Source organism: Haemaphysalis longicornis, unplaced genomic scaffold (assembly GCF_048455015.1).
Source record: "Haemaphysalis longicornis isolate Haplotype H1 unplaced genomic scaffold, Haemaphysalis longicornis Haplotype H1 scaffold_6, whole genome shotgun sequence".
In the NCBI taxonomy this organism is placed as follows: Eukaryota; Metazoa; Arthropoda; class Arachnida; order Ixodida; family Ixodidae; genus Haemaphysalis; species Haemaphysalis longicornis.
The window spans coordinates 79,610,805-79,631,420 of record NW_027526407.1 but is presented as its reverse complement, the minus strand read 5'-3'; the positions used below and the strand labels follow the sequence as shown (position 1 = coordinate 79,631,420).

General features: G+C 47.2%; 2 protein-coding genes across 2 annotated transcripts; one reads left to right on the top strand and one right to left on the bottom strand.

Annotated features, from left to right (window-relative positions):
• Positions 1–193: 193 nt before the first annotated feature.
• On the bottom strand, positions 194–18,915 carry LOC144143554 (delta(3,5)-Delta(2,4)-dienoyl-CoA isomerase, mitochondrial). The gene is made up of 8 exons (XM_077675348.1): positions 18,496–18,915; positions 18,199–18,361; positions 15,066–15,154; positions 13,888–14,027; positions 10,790–10,903; positions 5,324–5,452; positions 3,877–4,041; positions 194–450 (listed from the first exon to the last, which is right to left on the bottom strand). Exons 1-8 carry the CDS (start codon positions 18,521–18,523, stop codon positions 349–351), a joined length of 930 nt encoding a protein of 309 aa, XP_077531474.1. The 5' UTR covers positions 18,524–18,915; the 3' UTR covers positions 194–348.
• A 232-nt stretch (positions 18,916–19,147) lies between these two features.
• LOC144143552 (retinol dehydrogenase 14-like) lies at positions 19,148–20,345 on the top strand. The gene has a single exon (XM_077675346.1). It carries the CDS (start codon positions 19,258–19,260, stop codon positions 20,230–20,232), a length of 975 nt encoding a protein of 324 aa, XP_077531472.1. The 5' UTR covers positions 19,148–19,257; the 3' UTR covers positions 20,233–20,345.
• Positions 20,346–20,616: the final 271 nt, after the last annotated feature.

Below are 20,616 nucleotides of genomic sequence, written 5' to 3'. Positions count from 1 at the left end.
TACCTGGTTCGAGCCCGCGGGATCCCGGCCAATCACGATATTCCTTTCACGCCACCAATCCAGACGCTGACTTTTTGGCATAAAGATAGTTTATTGCAACATAGGTGGCGCTCCTAAGCAGGTCAATTTGTGAACCTGAAAATTTTACCAAAACATTTATAAAACGCTTTACTTGTTTACCCTTGAATCAGGCTAATGGTACATTAATAATTTTATTCAGAATAAAATAATTCAGGCACATCCTGAAAATGCATTTGAAGACAAGGTGCGACCCACAGAAACATTTTCTTCTGCTCCACCATATCCATTTGAACCGTAAGGCACATGAAAACTATTCGGTTGTCTAAATCACAGATTCGAAAACTTGGGGGGCTCCTTCTCCTTGGCCATCAGCGACATAGCAGACTTCATTAGGTCCTCTGACTGCAGCATGCACATGTTCCAGCAGGCCTGGAAAAAGGAAAAAGAGAGAGAGAGAGAGTTTTATAAGAGTACACACGATGGTCATCACCAACAATCAGTTCGCAAGATGTCCCATAAACTCAGAAGACACAATAAACCTTTGTTGAAATGTTTTAAAGCTTGTCAACAAGGACCATTCTAAGGTGTTTTGTGTTAAGCAGTTCATTAAGGCACTGTAACAAATTTTAGACATGAAATGTCTTAAAAGGTCCATGAAGACAACGTACAGCTATGTTTTATTCAAAAGATTCGTGTTTTATAGTACCTTCAGAGCTTGCCTGCCACCAAAAAGTGTTCTATTAACTGACTAATTGAAAAATTTAAGGCAAAATTTTAATTCTCCCGCTGTACTGCAGCATCAAGAATGATGTATTAGAGGGAGGTAGCTAAAGTGCTAAATCCAGGTGCCACCCAAACGCTGCGATCCAAAAACAGAGCTAAGGCTGACAACAGGCATTGCCGAAACGCGCATCGTTGCTATCGGTCTTCCAAGGTGGCGTGTACGTTCCATATTTCATTACAGTTCACAGTAATTGTTTCGTGAAACATTGGGCATGACTGGACAAACAGGGTCACCTAAGTAGCAGTGACGTTTATGCCGGCTGGCTAGTGCTGTGTCAGACATGCCAAACGTGCCCAATACTCGTCCGCACAACGGCAGCAATTCACAGTGTTGGCCGGCAGCTGTTTCTTACACACAGTGTGTACATGCTTATGTATTCATTCTGTATTTCAATTGCTTGATTCATAATTTTTACAGCTATAAAAAGAATAAGTGCTTAATTTCAAACACAAATATCTCACTATCTCACTCTGCAAGCTCATAATCCCCATTTATAGCAATTGATTATGTTAGCCTCAGCCAATCACACAAGTGCGCTGTAATGTGCCAATTCCAGTGAGAGAAAGTGGTTTGCGAGTTGCCTGCATACTCTACTTTTTCCTCATTATATATCTTATTTGAGTGGAGCCTGCATTAAAACTGATATCAGTGTTCTAACGAGGCAATTTTTGCAAATGAATACGGCCCTTTTAGCAGGACCCACATCTTCAGACTTTTTGTGTGCGTGCCACATTTTCAGCACAAAAATGTAATTTTCGAGTTGCACGGAGCACTAGTGCGAACTGGAAGTGGGCTACAATATGCAAAAGGCAAATCTCTGATACCTAAGCGCCGCACGCAAATAACGTGGTGATGGGGTTTTGTTTTTGTTTTTCTTTTTTTTTTTTTTTTTTTTTGCGAAGTGCTTGCAAGCGAGTTTCAAAACGAGCACCACAAGCCAGAAAATGCGTTTTTTTAATCTGAACTGAAACTACTAAAGGAAGTTTATAATAAAGGAAGCGAAATTCTAACAAAATTTTAGGATTTAATAGCAGGTTCTTAGTTTTGCATTCGTTTAATTAAGAACCTTTCACATACATTCCACGTTATGGTGAGTTTCAGAACCATGCAAGAAAGCCAACACAGTGGTGCAAGTTTCGCCATTGAAGCAGCAGAAAACCAATGCTGCTGGAGTCTGAGAGACATAAAGATTACTTTGACACAGAACTAGGGCAGTTTTGCAAACTTCAGAAGTGTTTTTGTCTACTGCTTCAGACATTAAAAAGGTCCTGAAATACACTTCGCCGATGCATGGATGTACATGTAACCAAATAAAGCAATGTATTAGCAATCTCCTCCCGCAAGAATTTTGTTAAAGCGATGAGTATTAGCTGAGAAATCGTTAATCAAAAACCGCGCATTATCGTCGAGCCGCATTTCCTCCTCGTTTCAACGTACTCTCCGCTGTTGACGGCGCGCGAGCCTTCCCTCCCATGATGCTGCGCTCCTCAGCGGTGACGTACTTTCGCTATTGCGCTGCTCAGACAGCCGTCTGCTACGGGCATGGCTACAGGCAAGCTTTGTTGACATCATGAATCCCGCACTCCGCTCAAGGATGGAAAAGCGAACAAAAAATCTGGCCGCATGTGTGCGGCGGCCTGTCCTTGCCCTCTCGCGGTGTACGTTGCTTGAGTAGCTATCGGCGGCGAACTCGCAGCCGCGCGGGGAGGATTGTGTGCTCGTTCTCTTTGATGCACCGCGCACTGTTTATAAAAAAGCGCCGTATCAGATGTGGCCCCGCTGGTGCCGGGTCTTATTATGCGGCGGTGGTAATTCCTGCCGGCGGCATGTGAAAAAGACATTTTAAACCGATACAGAACCCATGCACAAAACGCTTCAATCATGTGACCAGTTCAGCTTGGGGCGACGCGTGGTGGAGAGCGGCAACATTGGCAAAACATGCTCCGCCGCGGCTCTGAGCTTTCTAGCGCTGGAGCGAGCGCCATTTCTTTGACAATCTCAAACATCGGTTGCCTTGGCAACAAGGCACAAACCACTCCAGAAGTCAGTTTCGGTTCCGTGATCCCAGTCCAGCTTGGGGCCTCACCTCGCGACATGTGGGCACTGCAGGCGTACCACTCACTTCCATTGGGAAGTGCGAGATGCGTTTGGCATTACAGGAGGCGGTGGTGTGTGTGTTGTGGACGCCTTTGTTTCGCGATGAAATGCGATGTGCTTCTGCGGGTGGATAGGGCTTCCCATGGTCTGGATTATATTTCTCGAGCGACGTACGACTCAACCTCGCATGGGGTATGTGCAGTGTGCGTGGCCAAAAGCCATCTCGGCTTGTGCGCAGAGTTAAGTGACTTGCTGTTCGTCCCCGCAAACCGCGCGCAAGGTGAGTGCCGAATTTACGACGGGCAGGAGGAGGCAACCCATCGTCTGTCAATCGCGGTTCAGACTTGCAACGCATGTTGTGACGTTGTGTTCGTTCGAAACGCATCTCTGGATTGTTTTGAAGTTGAATAAAATGTGTGCGTGAACCCGGGCATTCGGCTCAGGGCGTTCTCTGCGATTGCACGAAAGAAGTGCCACGGGGCTTCAGCGCTTTCTTTATGGAACTTACTCAGGTAAGAGAATATCCATGTCGTGTTATGGCCGTGTTGCATTCAATACAAACGGTTAAGCGTTTGTTTACACACGTTTCGTTTGTCATAAAATGTCCAAGCACTCCGGCACTCCGCTGGCAGATCAGCCGGCGAGCCGACACTGTGCAGACGACTCATCTCTTTGCCGGAAGTGCGTGAAAAAGCCGCCCAATAGCAGGATGTCTAGCTCATGACGAACATCTGGGAATCGATGACGTAGACATGTGAAGATGGCGGCATCCAAAAACACAAAGGGAAGGGTGAGAAAAAAGCGACAAACTTTGCAACAAAAGTGTGAGCTTTCCACTGCGCGTAAAAGAGTACAGACGACAGATGACGTTGATGACCCAATCTAACGATTGCGCTAGTTCATTTAATGTGCTCAAAACGGCTTTCAGGGCCCCTTTAAAGGCCTACCAGCTGCTGGAAAGAGTAGTGACCCACCATGTATCGAAGGCCTTCCTCGACGCTGTGGTCCCGGGAGTACACCAGATGCACCTTGCTTCCCTGGACGGCCACCGGGCTCTTGCTGGCTATTTGCTTGGCTACGGCTAGGGCTCCGGCCATCATCTGAGCTTTGTCTGGATACACACGGCTCACCAGGCCCACCTGGGACAGTTTGGATTGCGATTCGAAATTAAAATTTCGCTCTTTACAAACAAATTCGGCTTCCCGCTTGTTATCTGAGAAGCGATTTATTACACTTATCAACTAGCGCTTATGAAGGAAATTTACCATTCCACCCACTTTGCATAGTTCTTTCGAATAAAAATAAGATAAAAGATAGCCTAACAAGTTGCTCTACAGTGCCACTTCATACAACGACGACATAAAATACATAAAAGAAAAAATGTGAAAAGTGAGGATGCACTGGACGTTATTTGTGCTGTAGTGAAACAATGCAAGAAGCGAGCTGTGGCAAGAATGGGCTGCAATTGCTACTGTGAGCTATGAGAACCACACGAGTTGGAAACACCTTCACTTACAAACACTAACAGTGACAGTGACAAACTAACCGAATATCTCTCTAGGAAATAGATCTGCCCTTCGTTCCAAATGTCCTCGCGTTCCTCACCGTTGCGAAACTTTTGTCAACCACCGCAGACATCATGAAACCACGCTTCAACTGTGGACACTATATTTACAACTGGCTAAACCCCAACAGTTCAAGAAATGAGCCGGTGATGCAAATAACTCAATAGGGCATCATTCCAGGGATTTCGTTTCAAAGCACGATAGATAAAACTGGTTGTTTTCTGCTACAGTAAAAAAATAAAAGAATTTTAAAAAAAGGACAACAGCAGATAAAGTTAAACAAAGCTGTGACAGACGAGCTTGTTAAGCAAACTACACTAAGTATCCTTGCCAAGTCATTATGCCTACAACCTTTTTATTGAGGAGCTTTGTCCATTACTATGATAACCAAGCCCTTAAGGATTGCTCAACATAATACCGCATATAACACAAGGCACGGTTCAACAAATGCCGATTGACTGACGGTTTAGCCTAAAGACCTGTTAAGCCTAAACGCCCTGTGCTTAGGAGACTTAAATTTGAGCATATTATGGCATATTAAGCAATGGCGTACTTACTTTACATCGAGCTACAGCCACCGGTTGATGATGTTAGACCTCGAAGCATGCCGTTAGGCCTAACGTCAGGCTGTAACATACCCACATTGCCCCTTTCCTGTGCCACACACCAGCCTTTGCGCATGCAACTTATAACCCGGAAAATACGGGAGGCTTCATGAAACAGGGTTCATGAATTGCTAAAAGGCTATGCATCCGGCCAAACAGCCCTGCAGTGAAAAGGCGACTTGTGAGCGTCAAGTCACAAGGTTCGCTAAAAATACTTCGCCAATAACACCGCGCACGTAGGAAACCATCACCTGGTGGGCCTCAGCGGCTTCCATTTTGCGAGCCGTGAAGACCAGCTCGTTCACCAGGCTGGCGTTGCCGATGACCCGTGGTAGCCGCTGCAATGTGCCAACATCCGCGGCCAAGCCAAGGTCGACCTCCTGCAAGACGCATTCCGATCTCACTTCACTGTCCACTAGCAAAGCCAGTGCAACATAGTGCAAGAAGTATCGTTCAACTATCTCCGACCTAACCCACACAATTGTCTCAATGTCCATGCTGTACGAGATGAACCTGCACTGGCGTTCATTGTGCGCACGGAGCTCTCAAGAATCGATTCCAGGGTTTTCTCGCTTTTTTCTCGACGAACATGCATTGAAATTTTGGAGAGGTGGCAACAGCTGCATACTTCATTTGCGCAGAAGGCATTAGGCTATTTTCTACGCTGACAATTAAAATGCCACGCTGTGTCGCTTCACAGAAAGGGGTCATCGCATAAGTCTACTCCACAAAAAAAAAGTTAGATTTGATTGAACTATCACAAACATTAGTCAATTACTTTAAACATAAAAATTGGCTTAAATCAACCAATTAACTGCACATTTCTTGCATTTTCGTTAGAGAAGTAATGCAGAAAAAGTTAACCTTGGTGGATACAAAAAATATAAGTGCAATGAGTTCAACATCTTTTTTTTTTGATGGCCTCGTGCATAAAGCCGTTTTATACTCGTGCCACAAGTATACGAAAAATGACATTCAGTGCTTAATGCCTTAATTTTAATGCCATTAATTTGCGGCTACACGCAAAAATCTAAAGCCATTCGCTCTAATGTCATTTTTGGTTTAAAGGGACACTGAAGTGATATGTAAACATTGCGGGATTACTTGTGCAAATTGTAGTCCGGGGTCCCCAGGCCATGTTACGACCACTTTGGGCGCGTTTACGCGCTTTTATTTAGTAGAAAACTTAATTCGAAAATGCTGTCCTCCTCTCTTTACGCTCGCCCATTTTCTGCGGCGTTTTCGTGTGACGTCGAGAGGAGCCCAGCTCGCAATTGGCTGCGCTATCTGCACGGCTCCCCGGCCTTCAGACAGAGTCAGTCGGCCCAGCGTTTCGTCCGCCGGACGCCGACGGGTCGTCGCAATTCGTTCGCTCAGTTGAAACGAAGCCAGGACACGTTTGTGAATGGAAGAATGGGCCTTTCTTTACTTGGTTAGTTTGTACACTGTATCTAGCTCCAAGTCAAGGTCGCTTCACACAAGCCCTGCACAAGCGCACATGCGACGCTTCGCTGACTGGTACGCCCGTAGGAAAATATAAGGCCTCTTGAAGGCGGGAGAAGAGTCAGCGAAGTCAATATAGGTACTAAGGAAATAAAATCAACTGATATTTTTACCGTACCGCGTGAAAATAGGGTGCGGGAAGCACTTTTTTGCGCTGGGCGAACAAGCACAGCGGTCAGCAGCACGACTACGCATCTGCGAACGCTTTTCCGTCTACGAAATGCAATTGCTAGACGTGAGCTATTGTGGAAACTCGGGGGACGCTTACTGCACGAGCACAATACAACGAATAGTCACCTAAGCTGCTTGAAATGCCAAAACTAAATAAAAATGTAAACTTGTTGAACAATATATACCTTATATTACCACGCTCGGCGCAGCTCGTCTCGTGGCCGAGTTGTCTAAGGCTGCAGGTATGTCACCCCCGAGTATTTTGCAAGTCACGAGTTCGAGTCCCCGCGGGTACGTGCTTTTTTTTTTTTTTTTTTTTGTAAGTTAACTTTTATGTTTTCTGCCGGTGTTTTCTACATTGAGTTCACCTTTGTTTGGGCCGCAACGTTCATGGCTCCACGAACTAGTTCACAGAACGCACGCAGGCTGGCACTGGCGCGCTAGCGAGTTCTCGTTCGCGTGCTGTCCATAAGCACCGACTGCTTGCGGGTAGTGGGCACAGGCCAGAATGAACAGACCCTTGGCCTGGTGCGAACACGCATTTTACGGTACAGGCATGAGTGAGGCAAGCTCCAAATAGGGGGGGAAAAGCGCATGACATTTGTGCGTCTGCGGGTACGCGGAGGGCGTCCATGCACTGCGTAGGCCTCGGCTAGTGAATGCTACGATTCCAAGCCGTCCTGGGAGGCTTATCTTTATGCATTTTTACAGCTGACAAGATGGCAGAAGCGCGGTACGATGATTACTGAGTTATTGAGAATGCCCATCCAACAACGCCACAGCTTGTGTTTTACAGAACCGAAACCGAAACCGAAACTTGTTTGGTTGCTTACCTTGGGCATCGTCCAATCACGGTCCCGCTCCTCCCAACGTCACAGCTTTAGTTGGTGCGGCCGCCGCAAACCGCGCATGGTAGTTTTTCTTCTTCGGCGCTTTGTAAAATAATTACCGATTTGTCAACCGGATAAACGATGAAAAGTGGGCTAATTTGAGCCAGTCTACGCAGTGCAAGCAAAAACGGGAGCTTGACAAATTCACTTCAGTGTCCCTTTAAGTGGGGACACCGGTCTTGAGGACCGAAAATTTGCCAAAAAATCAATTTTCTGTATTAATTTTATTTGCAGTCTACAGGTCCTAAATAATATACCTGCAGATATCATAGCTGTATCATAAGTATTCACAAAGCTGTCGCCCTTTGAAGTCGCCTAAATGACCATTTTTGCCTATGTTTGCAAACTTCGTGCCCTGCTTTCTCAGAACCAATTTTTTTCCCACATGGTCAGCTGTCGGGTACAATATCTTGGGATGTACTGGTTCGATTTACATCATTTTTGCTGCATTCAAAAGCTTATGAACTGAACAGTGCAATAGAACCACAGAAGTACAGAATTTCTTTTTTGCTGGCACAAGATTTTATGCAGTTAGTTTTACAAAAGCATTGTAAATTGATGACCTGACATTTACGAATCTTACAGCGCTTGCAGAAACTATGCTAAAATTACTGCAGCGGTACAGTTGCACTCCCTGGTCCTTCTAGAGCACAAAGGGATAAAAGCTATTTGAGTATTTCATAGGTACATAATGAAAAAATTGCCCGAAACGGAGTGATGTAACATGTTGCACAACTCTAAACAACTTACACCCCATAGACGAAAACTGACTGCATATTTGTGCTCAGGATGTTGAAATGCACTCAATGTGTAAATCTCAAGCACATAGGTTAAAAAATAACAAAAATGCCCTCAAGACCAGTGTCCCCCCCTTAAGGGGTTCCGCACAACTCATTCACTTTCACAAACGCCTTAAATCTCTGCCTACTCTCGAACACGATGAGCAAATGAAACCAAAAAAACTCTCAGCACCAGAGTGTTGACATGGAAACGTACATAAACTTCAAAATAAGACGATTTTTTGTGCACTCTTGGTGGCGAAGTTGCGACGGCAGCTGCTGAAGCCACTTTTAGAAACGGCTCACAAAATTTTTTAGAAAACACTATTTCTCATAACGTTTTCTTTCACATAAAACATTTTCAACCTTTGTACGACGCTTTCGTCTACGTTAAAAACTTCTAAAATATGAGTGCATTTCTCTTTTTGGTCATTATCACCACCATGCCTAACACATTTAAAGGGACACTGAAGTGAATTTGTCAAGCTCCCGTTTTTGCTTGCACTGCGTAGACTGGCTCAAATTAGCACACTTTTCATCGTTTATCCGGTTGACAAATCGGTAATTATTTTACAAAGCGCGAAAGAAGAAAAACTACCATGCGCGGTTTGCGGCGGCCGCACCAACTAAGGCTGTGACGTTGGGAGGAGGGGGCACCGTGATTGGACGATACCCAAGGTTAGCAATCAAACAAGTTTCGGTTTCGGTTCTGTAAACCCAACCGATGGCGTTGTTGGATGGGCATTCTCAATATCTCAGTAATCATCGTACCACGCTTCTGCCATGTTGTCGGCTGTAAAATGCATAAGATAAGCCTCCCAGGGCGGCTTGGAATCATAGCATTCACTAGCCGAGGCCTACGCAGTGCATGAACGCCCTCCGCGTCTCCGCAGACGCTCAAATGCCATGCGCTTTTCCCCTATATTTGGAGCTTGCCTCACTCATGTCTGTATTGTAAAAAGCGTGTTCGCACCAGGCCAATTGGGTCTGTTGATTCTGGCCTGTGCCCACTGCCCGCAAGCAGTCGGTGCTTATGGCAACAGCACGCCAACGAGAACTCGCTAGCGCGCCAGTGCCAGCCTGCGCGCGTTCTGTGAACTAGTTCGTGGAGCAATGAACGTTGCGGCCCAAAAAAAAAGGTGAAATCAGTATAGAAAACATCGGCGGAAAACGAAAAAGTTACCTTATAAAAAAAAAAGCACGTATCCGCGGGGATTCGAACTTTTGACTTGCAAAACACTTGCGCTGACATATCTAGCGCTCCAAGCCACTCGGCCAGGGGCGACGACTGCCGGCCTTGAAAATATAAGGTATATAATGTATAACCAGTTTACACTTTTATTTACTTTTAGCATTCCAAGCAGCTTAGGTGACTATTTGTTGTTTTGCGCTCGTGCAGTAAGCATCCCCCAAGTTTCCACAATATCTCACGTCTAGCAATTGCATTTCTTAGACGGAAAAGCGTTCGCAGATGCGTAGTCGTGCTGCTGGCCGCTATGCTTGTTCGCCCAGCGCAAAAATATCAGTTGATTTTATTTCTTTAGTACCTATATTGACTTCGCTGACTCTTCTCCCACCTTCAAGAGGCCTTATATTTTCCTACTGGCGTACCAGTCAGCGAAGCGTCGCATGTGCGCTTGTGCAGCGCTTGTGTGAAGCGACCTTGACTTGGAGCTAGATACAGTGTACAAACTAACCAAGTAAAGAAAGGCCCATTCTTCCATTCACAAATGTGTCCTGGCTTCGTTTCAACTGAGCGAACGAATTGCGACGACCCGTCGGCGGCCGGCGGACGAAACGCTGGGCCGACTGACTCTGCCTGAAGGCCGGGGAGCCGTGCAGTAGCGCAGCCAATTGCGAGCTCGGCTCCTCCAGACGTCACACGAAAACGCCAGAGAAAATGGGCGAGCGTAAAGAGAGGAGGACAGCATTTTCGAATTAATTTTTCTACTAAATAAAATCGCGTAAACGCACCCAGAGTGGTCGAAACATGGCCTGGGGACTCCGGACTACAATTTGCGCTAGTAATCCCGCAATGTTTACATATCACTTCAGTGTCCCTTTAATGCCTTCACGTTTTCACGTGTAGCAAGGCCCGCCCAAATAATGTCGTTCCGCATCTTATGCCTTAAACACTTCATGTCATTTTTTGCGTACGTGTGGCACAGGTATTAATTAATCTATCACTGATATTTACAGAAATGAACTACCGCAAAGCCGGTCAAACTATTCTCGAGATTTTAAACGTCTGCTCCATTTTACCCTGACTGTGTACAGAAAGACACGAGCACAATGCAGTGCTGTCTGTCATGCAGTCAAAGCCCGACAGCCAAGCCAAGCCACAGCATGATCACAGCGAGGCCTCGGAACGAACCTTGACTTGGAAGTAGGCGTCCGTCGTGCAGTACCGAATGTCACAGGCGGTGATCATGTCCACCCCTCCGCCGATGCAGGCACTGTGCACGGCTGCGATGACAGGTTTGCTGCACTGAAATAAATAAAAAAGGTCGGCAGTTAACCTCACACCGTGTCTCGCTACAGCCCACATGAACAAACCTACAGTGTCTCATCCCACAAATACCCGGTGCAGTGGCTCAGTGGCTAAGGCGTTGTGCTGCTGAGCCCAAGAACACGGATTTGATCCCAACTGCGGTAGCTGCCTGTGCGTTAAATTTCAGCACACGTTAAGGTTCCCCAGGTGATTGAAATTAATCCGGAGCGCTCCACTCCAGCGCCTCCTCCACTGAAGTGTAGCTTTGCTGCGTTACGCCCCACAATAAATGAATAAATAAATAAATCTCTTCGAAAAATACTGCAAGCGCACATATGGGATAGCGGCTCATGTCGGTTGAGAAATGTCGATGTCGTACCATCATCTGAATGTAGAACTGAAGCAAATAAGGTGGTTAATCATAGTGAAGACGTCCCCTTCCTTATAAATGTAATTCCTCATCTCCTTGCAAGACAGGAGAGCCTCCTCTCAAGAAACCAATTAACATTTGCATAAATTTCAGCTTCATTGAAATGTCGCCTAGGCACAACAAACAAACGCACCCTAAAAGAGGCACCAATATTTCAGAAAAAAATGGGCATTCATCATTCGAGTAAATACAGTGCGGCTTATTGCTAGGAGGAGGCCAGAAGCAGCTGAACACTGGCATAGTTAATAGGTTTGTAACTTACTTTGAGCAAAATTATCCTCCATTCACCACCCCCCTCCTCTCCCCCACCTTCCACCACCACCCTGGCTGGGACAAAAAAAGAAATTCAAAGAGACTTCCAATTTTTTCCAGACTTGCCACATTTTTTCATTGGGAATCAACATTTCCCTCATTTTCACAATTGGCTCACCCGGAGCAAAGCTCGGTCAAGTTACAAATGGAGCAGTGAGGATCCTCAGCAACACAGTAATTCATCCCAAACAAAACTGCACCCAAATTCCAAGAATAAAAGCATGCATACCACATAAAAAAAAAAGGCGGGTTCTTCGTGGTACGCAGACATGCAGTTTTTGGTTCGCATGCTAGTGCCATTGCAACCTTAACATGGCACAGCTTTATTTGACGTGTTCAATAATGGCTTTGATATTCCTTTAAAGATGTCGACGTATCTGAAAGAATCTGGCAGGGACGGAGGGTGTGATGAAAGGTGACGGATTTTGCTCCTACACATGCAGGCATAACCACATGCCTTCTCAGCCTACCATTCATGTCCGCAAGAAACAAACAACGCATTAAGCATTCGGAGCAATTTTCGGAGTAAGAAAAGAAAATCAGTTTTGAAGCAATTTTTCACACATCTTTGGAGCAGCAAAATTTATTTCTTTTTGGAGCTTGACAGAAACAAAGCAACTGGGCGTGCTGCTCTGTTAGTCATGCTGCCCTACCAGAAACCTTCCTCCGTAGCAGAAACTGAACCTTCCGACTTCCTGCTGGAGCCGGGGGGCTTAGGTCTTTATTCCGATTGAAGCTACCAGCCAAAATATTTGAGGCTACAACATCGTATCGGCTGCACTACTATTTTCGTCCTCTGCTTGAGACAGAGATGACAATACAGATGATATCTCTACAGACCTTTGATAGTATTAGTGGACAGAGAAATCGAATGGTAACAAAAGGGTTAGGAATGTGCAGCTATTCGAGAAGATTGTGATGACTTTCCAGTACCGCCTACTGATAGCACACAGTTACCTATAACCTTAGATGAACTGACCAAGTGAAAGTCAGAATATTCAGGTAGCACGGCAGATACAAGAACAGGACACTCGCGTGATAAAGCACGCGTACAGAAGGACCTGCCTCTGCTGCTACCCAAATAAACAGCTTACATCAGCATGCTTATCTGGAAAGCATGATAACAAAAGTTGGTTGATCCGGATCAAGACAACGGCAGCTCATTCATGGGAACAGGCAACCACTGCTTGCTTTATTTCGCTGCGAGCTCCCATATCTCCCGTAAGTATCCTTCGGTCGTCACTCGGTCATAACAGCTTCCGCTATCTACGGCGCCCGATTTATAACAAAAAGGAAGGCCCAATGAAAAGGCTTTAGGAAGCGCGGTACCCGACCTACCCCAACAATAAAACCAAATCGAAAAATGCAACTGGTGGATTACAAAACCAGCCTGCCATTCTTAAGAAGGTTACAGATCACCAGTAAAGAAACAATCTGCATTTTAGAAATGTGCTGTCTCACTAGCACCGCCGTAACGAAGGAAAAAATGCCACGGCTTCAAAGAAAAAATGCACGGAAACAGGTAGGCACAGTGGTGCCAACCACACATATCCTTTTTGGAAGGTTGCTGGACCAAAAAACAAATGTACCCTAAGGAGCCTTTTAGGAACATTCGCTCACTTCGGAGATGTTGGCCCAAGTGGAGTTTGGTTGGGTGTAGCAAGTGGATTTGTAGCAAAACGTCACAACAGGCACAGTTGGTTCATCACTACAGGTTGCGATAAGGTTGCCCCATTATGTAAGCAAGCATAAACAGGCAAGTTTTTCCCCAGAGCCAGGCATGTGTAAAATTCAACAATTTTGCGTTCACTCCAGTGTTCCCCAGTGCACCCCCAGTGTCCCCCCCAGTGCACTCCCAGTGTGCTAAATTCAACAATTTTGTGTTCACTCCGGTGTTCCCCAGTGCACTCCCAGTGTGCCAAATTCTACAATTTTGCGTTCACTCCAGTGTTCCCCAGTGCACTCCCAGTGTGCCAAATTCTACAATTTTGCGTTCACTCCAGTGTTCCCCAGTGCGCCCCCAGTGTGCTAAATTCAACAATTTTGTGTTCACTCCGGTGTTCCCCAGTGCACTCCCAGTGTGCCAAATTCTACAATTTTGCGTTCACTCCAGTTTTCCCCAGTGCACCCCCAGTGCACTTCCAGTGCGCTAAATTCAACAATGTTGCGTTCACTCCGGTGTTCCCCAGTGTGCCCCCAGTGCACTCCCGGTGTGCTAATGCTGGCATGGCCCTCCCACCTTCTCAATGGCGGTGAACGTGTGCTGGAACTTGGTGATGAGAGCGTGCATGTTCCTGGCCTTCCTTGCAACGTCCAACTCTTCCTCCCCAGATGGCGGCGGTGCCAAGAACTGCTCCGCCACGCTCGACAGGTCCAAGCCTGGGTGGCAGCAAGAAGCAACAGCAATCCGAGACTCTGCGCTGGTGTTACACCGGGCGGCTCAACAATAGGTGGGGACTGCACAATGCAGTTGGACCCAAGGTTGACAGGAACTGCCTCAGGGTTTGAAAGGCCGCAATGCTCTTTTGGTCAAGTCTCCGTCCCTAACAAATTTACTTCTCCCATTTTTTTTTTTCTTTATAGGGAGATAGCAGTGAGGCAATAAAGTTGGTTTAGCCCCAAACCACACGAGTCTCCACCCTACACTTTCTCTCGTGTTGGCTATATACACGGCAAAAATATCAAGGTAGACTGAAAGTGATCTGAAATTTAGAAAATGTCACACATCTCAATGTACAATGAGGTTGACGTTGCTTGGCTTTTCGTTGGACAGAGTGTTAAGGTAGCTGCACGTTAGGGTTGACTATATGCGTACAACTCGGGCGGATTGGCCAGTGACAACGACAGCTGCCATCAGAGGCTCACGGCCAATTGACCGATTCCCATTTGGCTGTGACATCAACATACCTATTTGAAGGACTACTTAGTGACGTTCCATTGGTCATTGATGCTTTCATTGATGCTTCCGCATTTACAACTCATAAGAAGTGCTTAGGCGTCCTTGTAATTTTTACGTAAAAACTTTGTGTCAGTTGTTAAATGGACTGTTTAATTTAAGCCCCGAAAGACTGTAGTCGGCACTACTGCTTTGCAACATCTACTCACATGCTTTGCCCGACCTTTTGTTTTTTTCCCTTGGTCTTCCATTTACACTTATTAAACCGGTTCTCAAACCAATTCATTGCTTGCAAACCATTATGCCCCGTGGTTCAGTCAAACGGGAACAAAATGAAGCCACCAAACCCGAACTGTTTCCTGTTGTTGTTCCACACCTTTTTAAGGTGGAACGAGATTTCACAAGGCATTAACAGCACCATGTCTTTAAATCACGCTTTAGGTCAAACACAAAGTTAATGCTGCTCTGATGTTTCTCAAGGACTAAGAAAAGAAAAGGACGGTAGGGTGTGTTATGCTTACCGGCTGTGAAAATCTTCCCCGCACCGCTGAGAACGACAACCCGGCAGGTCTTGTCGTCGTGAAGCTGCTGAAAGCACCTAGGAAGCTCCCTGCAAAGCCACCGAAAATACCAGGTTAGACATAAGGTAATCAAATACAAGCTTAGTTAGTGCGCACATACAAGGTTGATACCTGGGCAACCCAAATCAACTCTGCTTGTATAATATTGCCTGTCACGTCACCCACTTTCCAATAGGAACATTAGTGACGCCTAGTTCAGCCATTCATCCATGGCGTGCCTCGCAGAAAGGAGTGTCCCGCCCTGCATCCCCATCTGAGCTTGACACACAGCTTTATGGGCAGACACCCAGTGCAGGACATGGATGCACAGGAGTGCCACCTTGGAAGGTCTGGGCAAACCCTGTAAATTATTTCTCATAGTTTCCGCAAAGTGGTACACTGCCAGAAATGGGAGCACGTGTGAAGGCTTGAGCACGGGAAACGGCAGGAGAGAGTGACAGGAAAGTGACTGTTCGGCCATTCTCGACCAACAGGTGGCGTTGAACCAAGTGACCCATTCTGCCGGGCGACATTTCTGTTCAACCATTACATTCACTTTTTTTGCCTCTGTGAGGACTAATGGTAGGCTGCAAAGATGTCAACTTCCCACCAGTAAAAAAATGACAGCTCGCTAAACAGAAGTTGATGACGCACTCAATGTCGCAGCTCCCTTAGGTTCTGACTTTCCGCACACTTTTTGTAGGCGAAAACAGTGACGGCATCCAGTACATGTTTAAGGGGCACACCCAAAGGCGGGGAGCATGCATGTGGAAAAAATGGGACGACATTTTGAACAAGGACCCAAAAGAAACCAGAATCAGTTTCTCGTAGTCGCACCCTTTCTAGTCTATGCCTCTGTCGCTACACACCACTTTATGGGTCCCATGTGTTAGTAACGGGAAAATCATTCGATTTCACGTAGAAATTAAACCTGGGGCTTTAGAGTGGAAGCCGAGTAGGTTATTACTGAGTTACCTCAGCATGTTGCCAGTTGCAGAACAAAAGTGCCAACCACGTGGAGCGATTTCGCAAGCGACTTCGGGAGCGACGCGACTAGCGACGAACTACTTTTCGCTGCGGACTAAGTCACTCGTCGAATCACCCGGTTCTGGGTCGCCAGAAACAGTCACTCGCCTCTCGGAAGTGGCCTCAGCGACTAGCCAATAGGAGAGCCCCTACGTAAGCACGCAACCTCCGGTTTTGGAAGAGAACGGGAGGGAGATTCACGCAGACGGCGTTTGCGATGCAGCGGCAAAGAAAGCTTTGCATGGCAAAGCTTGTGTACATGCTGACGCAAAGCAAGAAGGCTCCCGCACACACTGGGTGAGACCCGTGTGGCAAAACCGACGTCAAGAAAGCGTATTCTTCACAGCGTTCATGTTGGAGCTGAGAGACGAGGCGCAGAAGGCAACGCGCGCGCTATTGCTAACCCAAACCAGTTTTAGAGATGCAATGAAGTGCAAAAAGCGAGGTAGAAGGGTGTAATACTTTTTAGTCATAGTTTTTATGACAAATGAACAAAAAAAAAATGTTTGTAAACAACCAGTGTACCAAGCTCGTTACTATGCACAGTGCGGCAACATTGAAATCGCCGTCCTCAGTCGCTCGAGCCGTCGCTGTCATGTGGTTGCCTCGGCGAGCGACTTTGGATCAGCGACAGCGGATCCTAGTCGCGTCGCTCGTCGCTGGAAAAATTGCTCCATGTGGTTAGCGCTTAAGCCCTGTGTGTGCAATGCTGACATGTGTCATGTCACGTGAGCATGACTGCACCTGTGAAGAACAGGGGCGGTATTCTCGAGTTTTGTCCCTTTTGCGTCCCTTTGAAAAATGTCCCTTTTGGCGAGCCCTGATTGGCTAAAAGCAAACAACCGGAAGTGACGTAACGCAAGCGCGGCAAACCTACTGCCAACCTTTCTCCATGCTGCCAACGCCCACTTCTTAACCGGAAGTACGTCACGATGAAAGGGACGTAAAAGGGACGTTTTCAAAAGGGACAGTTACGAGAATACCGCCCCAGGTGTATGTCAGCCGCTGAGAGCTCTGGTTATGGGGAAGTTGTGGTGTCAGGTGTCGCTAATCTGCCTACCAAAGTAATTTGCACCAAAAGACGACGCGTGAAAGCGAAAAGAAACACAAATACGATGGAGCAGTAAGAGTGCCTTTGAAATGCAGCACCAGGGGGAGCCCCAATGCTTTCGCTTTCAAAGCATGTAAGCAGACTTAAAAGAGCGAAAGCGTTTTCTGCTGACTGGTTTCATTGAGTGGCTTTGTGGTTCAGCAACGGAAATTTTTATTTTTCAAGCCCCCTTTGATTGTACGTCTTCTTTGATGGACGAGAAGATCCGTTAGGCTAAAGCAGCAGCAGAAACAAATGCAATGCTTGAAAAAGCTTACATGAGCGTGGCTGCCCTAGAGAACACATGTTTACGGATGGTTTATTGGTGAATGACGAATTGTTACGGTGAATTTACAGAAATAGTGAATTGTCCCTTGCAAACTAACCCTGCCTGGTGTGATCCTTGACACATCAAAAGAAATGAAAAAAAAATGCGAGTTTATAAATTGGTCTTCATACACGAACTAGTAGATCATCCCGTAACGTTGGCCAGACTCGATTTGTTTGGTTGCCCCAAGTTCCTGTCAAGCAATTTTCAGACAGGAATTGCACCTGAAACGAGCTGCCACGGCCAAATTCATGACTCGTATGTGAGGCACTAAAAAAGACATCAGAAGCATTAAAAACATCACTTCAGCTGGTTCCACAGGTACCCCTCAAAGTGGTAAACATGTTTATGTCCAATGCATTGCATTCCCTGAAGAGTAGTAGCGCTAAGTTAAATTTGCAACACCCCAGAATAAACACGCAAAAACTTCCCTCTTTCAGGGTAGCCCCCAAACAAAGCAAAACAGGAGAAGATATGCTTAGGGCTACGTGCCAACATGCCTTCTTTCGGAACTGGGGTTAACGACAACGTGTATTCCCAACCGCGACGGTGTTTTCCTGCATACCCAAAATGCGCAGTCAGTGCGTACACCGGCCGCACCATCGGGGAAACGATCCCTCCCAAACCCACCATCGCGACGTGCTACTTACTCCCAAAATGCGATGTTCATGGCGTTCAACTTGTCGGGTCTGTTCATCTCGACTTGAAAGACGTGCTCGGCGGGGCTGGAGACCGCCAGAGTTTCGAAGGAGTACGCCATTCCCCGCGAAGACCCGCACAGGCTTCTCGGTGATGCGATCAACAGAGCGCGACCTACGAAACAGGTAGCGACCGCGCAGTAACCATCAATACCCTCGCGGCGGCCAGTCAAGGCTGTACGACGTCCAAGGCGGAAACACTCAATGCCACATCTGTGCATGTGAAGATGCGAGGGGGAATTTCCTCACCGAGTCGGAGCGAGCGGCAGAGTGTCATGTTCGTGCCGGCGAAGCAAAGCGAGGCATGCAGTAGCGAGTCGCCTTAACGGATGTGGCGTCGGATCTCGGGCCGAATGAAAAGGATGATACGACGATGCAGCGGCGCTGACAACCGCCGAGGCTTGCAACAAGCCGATTGTTGGGCGACGAAATGAAACAAGATTTAGGGGAGGGGCGGTGAGAGGGGTGCGTGGCGGCGTGGTTTAGGGCACTGCTTCGGTACATTCTCACTGCTCTTTACGCGTAACATGGTAGTAACTCAGAGTGGGACAGTTTTTTTTTTTGTCTGACTCAGCTTGACACGCTCGACAGTTTCGAGTTGGGGAATGGAAGCAACGAAACAAACAGAGATGCACAAGCCGTACTGCTTTTTACCACTGACCCTGCGCTACTACGGCCGAACTGCTCAGATCCCTCCGCGGCAACAGGAACTTGCGCAGAAACCGGTCGTTAATAAATATTTTTTTAACTGTTGCAATGAAAAGATTTCTGCTAAACTTACCAATAGTGAGACAAGGATTGTAAAGACAAGCACTCTTTATTTAATGACATTAATGAAGTTTCGACGCTAGTGAAGGGGCATTAATACAACACAAAACGGCGTTGTATTACAACGGGAATAGCGGTGAGATCTAGTCTGGTACGGTACCACCGACAGCATCGGCCAAGCGAAGAGGCGCTGAGCAAAATAAACGTCGAAGACGTCGTTCTCGGGCCTACCGACGGCTTGCGATGGGCTTAAAGAACATTTTCCTCTGCGTGGCTGCCGGCGTAGTCGCCGTGTTCGCACTCCGTCAATGGCGCATCCGCACCTGGGGCCGCTGCCGAAGCAAGCGGTCCATGATCGGCAAAACAGTGCTGATCACCGGCGCCAGTTCGGGCCTGGGCAGGGCCACAGCGATAGAGCTCGCCCGGAGGGGTGCCAGGGTCATTCTCGCCTGCCGCGACATCAGCAACGGCCTGCTTGCCGCCGCCGACGTGCGCAAAGTGACGAGCATCGAGAACGTCGCCGTCCGCTACCTGGACCTCTCGTCGTTCAGTTCGATCCGCGCGTTCGCGAACGGCGTGCTCAAGTCCGAGATGCACATCGACGTGCTCATAAACAACGCCGGCGTCTTCCAGTGCCCCTACATGGTCACCAGGGACGGCCTGGAGATGCAGATGGGTGTCAATCACTTGGGCCACTTTCTCCTCACGAACCTGCTCCTGGAGAGGCTCAAGAACTCCCAGCCCAGCCGCATCGTCGTGGTTACGTCCAATCTCTACAAGAGGGCCAACATCAAGCCGGCTGATCTGGTCATGGACGACACCAATTACGACAAGAAGCTGGCGTACGCCAACAGCAAGCTGGCCAACATACTGTTCGTGCGGGAGCTAAGTCGCCGGCTCAGGGGTACGGGCGTGAAGGCATACGCCGTAAGCCCCGGGATGGTTTATACCAACCTGGGACGGCACACAAAGCTGCCCTGGTACCTAATGATCTTGCTGCTTCCTTTCGCGTTGTACGCGGTGCGAACGCCGGAGCAGGGGTGCCAGAGCATCGTCGACTGCGCCCTGAACGAAGAGTACGAGCAGCACTCGGGACGCTTCTACTACAACTGCCGTCCCGAGAAGCTGGAAAGTATCGCCATGGACGATGAGCTGGCCTTTAAGGTCTGGACGGAGAGCGAACACCTCACGGGTGTGTTTCTAGACGTGAAGGGCTGAAGCGCTCGCGTTTGCGATTTATTTATTCCGCCATTTTAGACGACGAAGCCACGTGGGTAGATGATGATGTGCGCTTACCCTTGTAAATAAAGGTGACATTTCTTTATTGTAAAGTTTTCTTTTGTGTGTCGTAAAAGAAACGCATGCTGTTGCTTCCCCACTGAGCGCGTTGAAGCATTCATGCATGAAACCGCGCGCTGCGGGGCCCACGATTTCCACGCGCAGCAAGAGGCTACTTGCAGACAGCCAACCGAAACCGAAACTAAGCAGAACATTTAAAAAAATTTTAGCAACAAAAATGCTACGAGAAAATTTACGGAACAATTTGGAAAATTAATATTACAAGCAGCTTTAAATTATAAATTTTTAGTAATAATTTAGAAA

What these genes read in the sequence shown, in the direction of transcription:
- LOC144143554 (XM_077675348.1), bottom strand. Translation starts at nt 18,523, where the DNA reads ATGACACTCTGCCGCTCGCTCCGACTCG. An exon ending in ACGCCTACTTCCAAGTCAAG is followed by an intron (nt 5,453 to 10,789) that starts GTTCGTTCCGAG and finishes TGCGTCTTGCAG; the next exon opens with GAGGTCGACCTTGGCTTGGC. An exon ending in AGGAAGGCCTTCGATACATG is followed by an intron (nt 451 to 3,876) that starts GTGGGTCACTAC and finishes TCCTTTTTCCAG; the next exon opens with GCCTGCTGGAACATGTGCAT.
- LOC144143552 (XM_077675346.1), top strand. Translation starts at nt 19,258, where the DNA reads ATGGGCTTAAAGAACATTTTCCTCTGCGTGGCTGCCGGCGTAGTCGCC.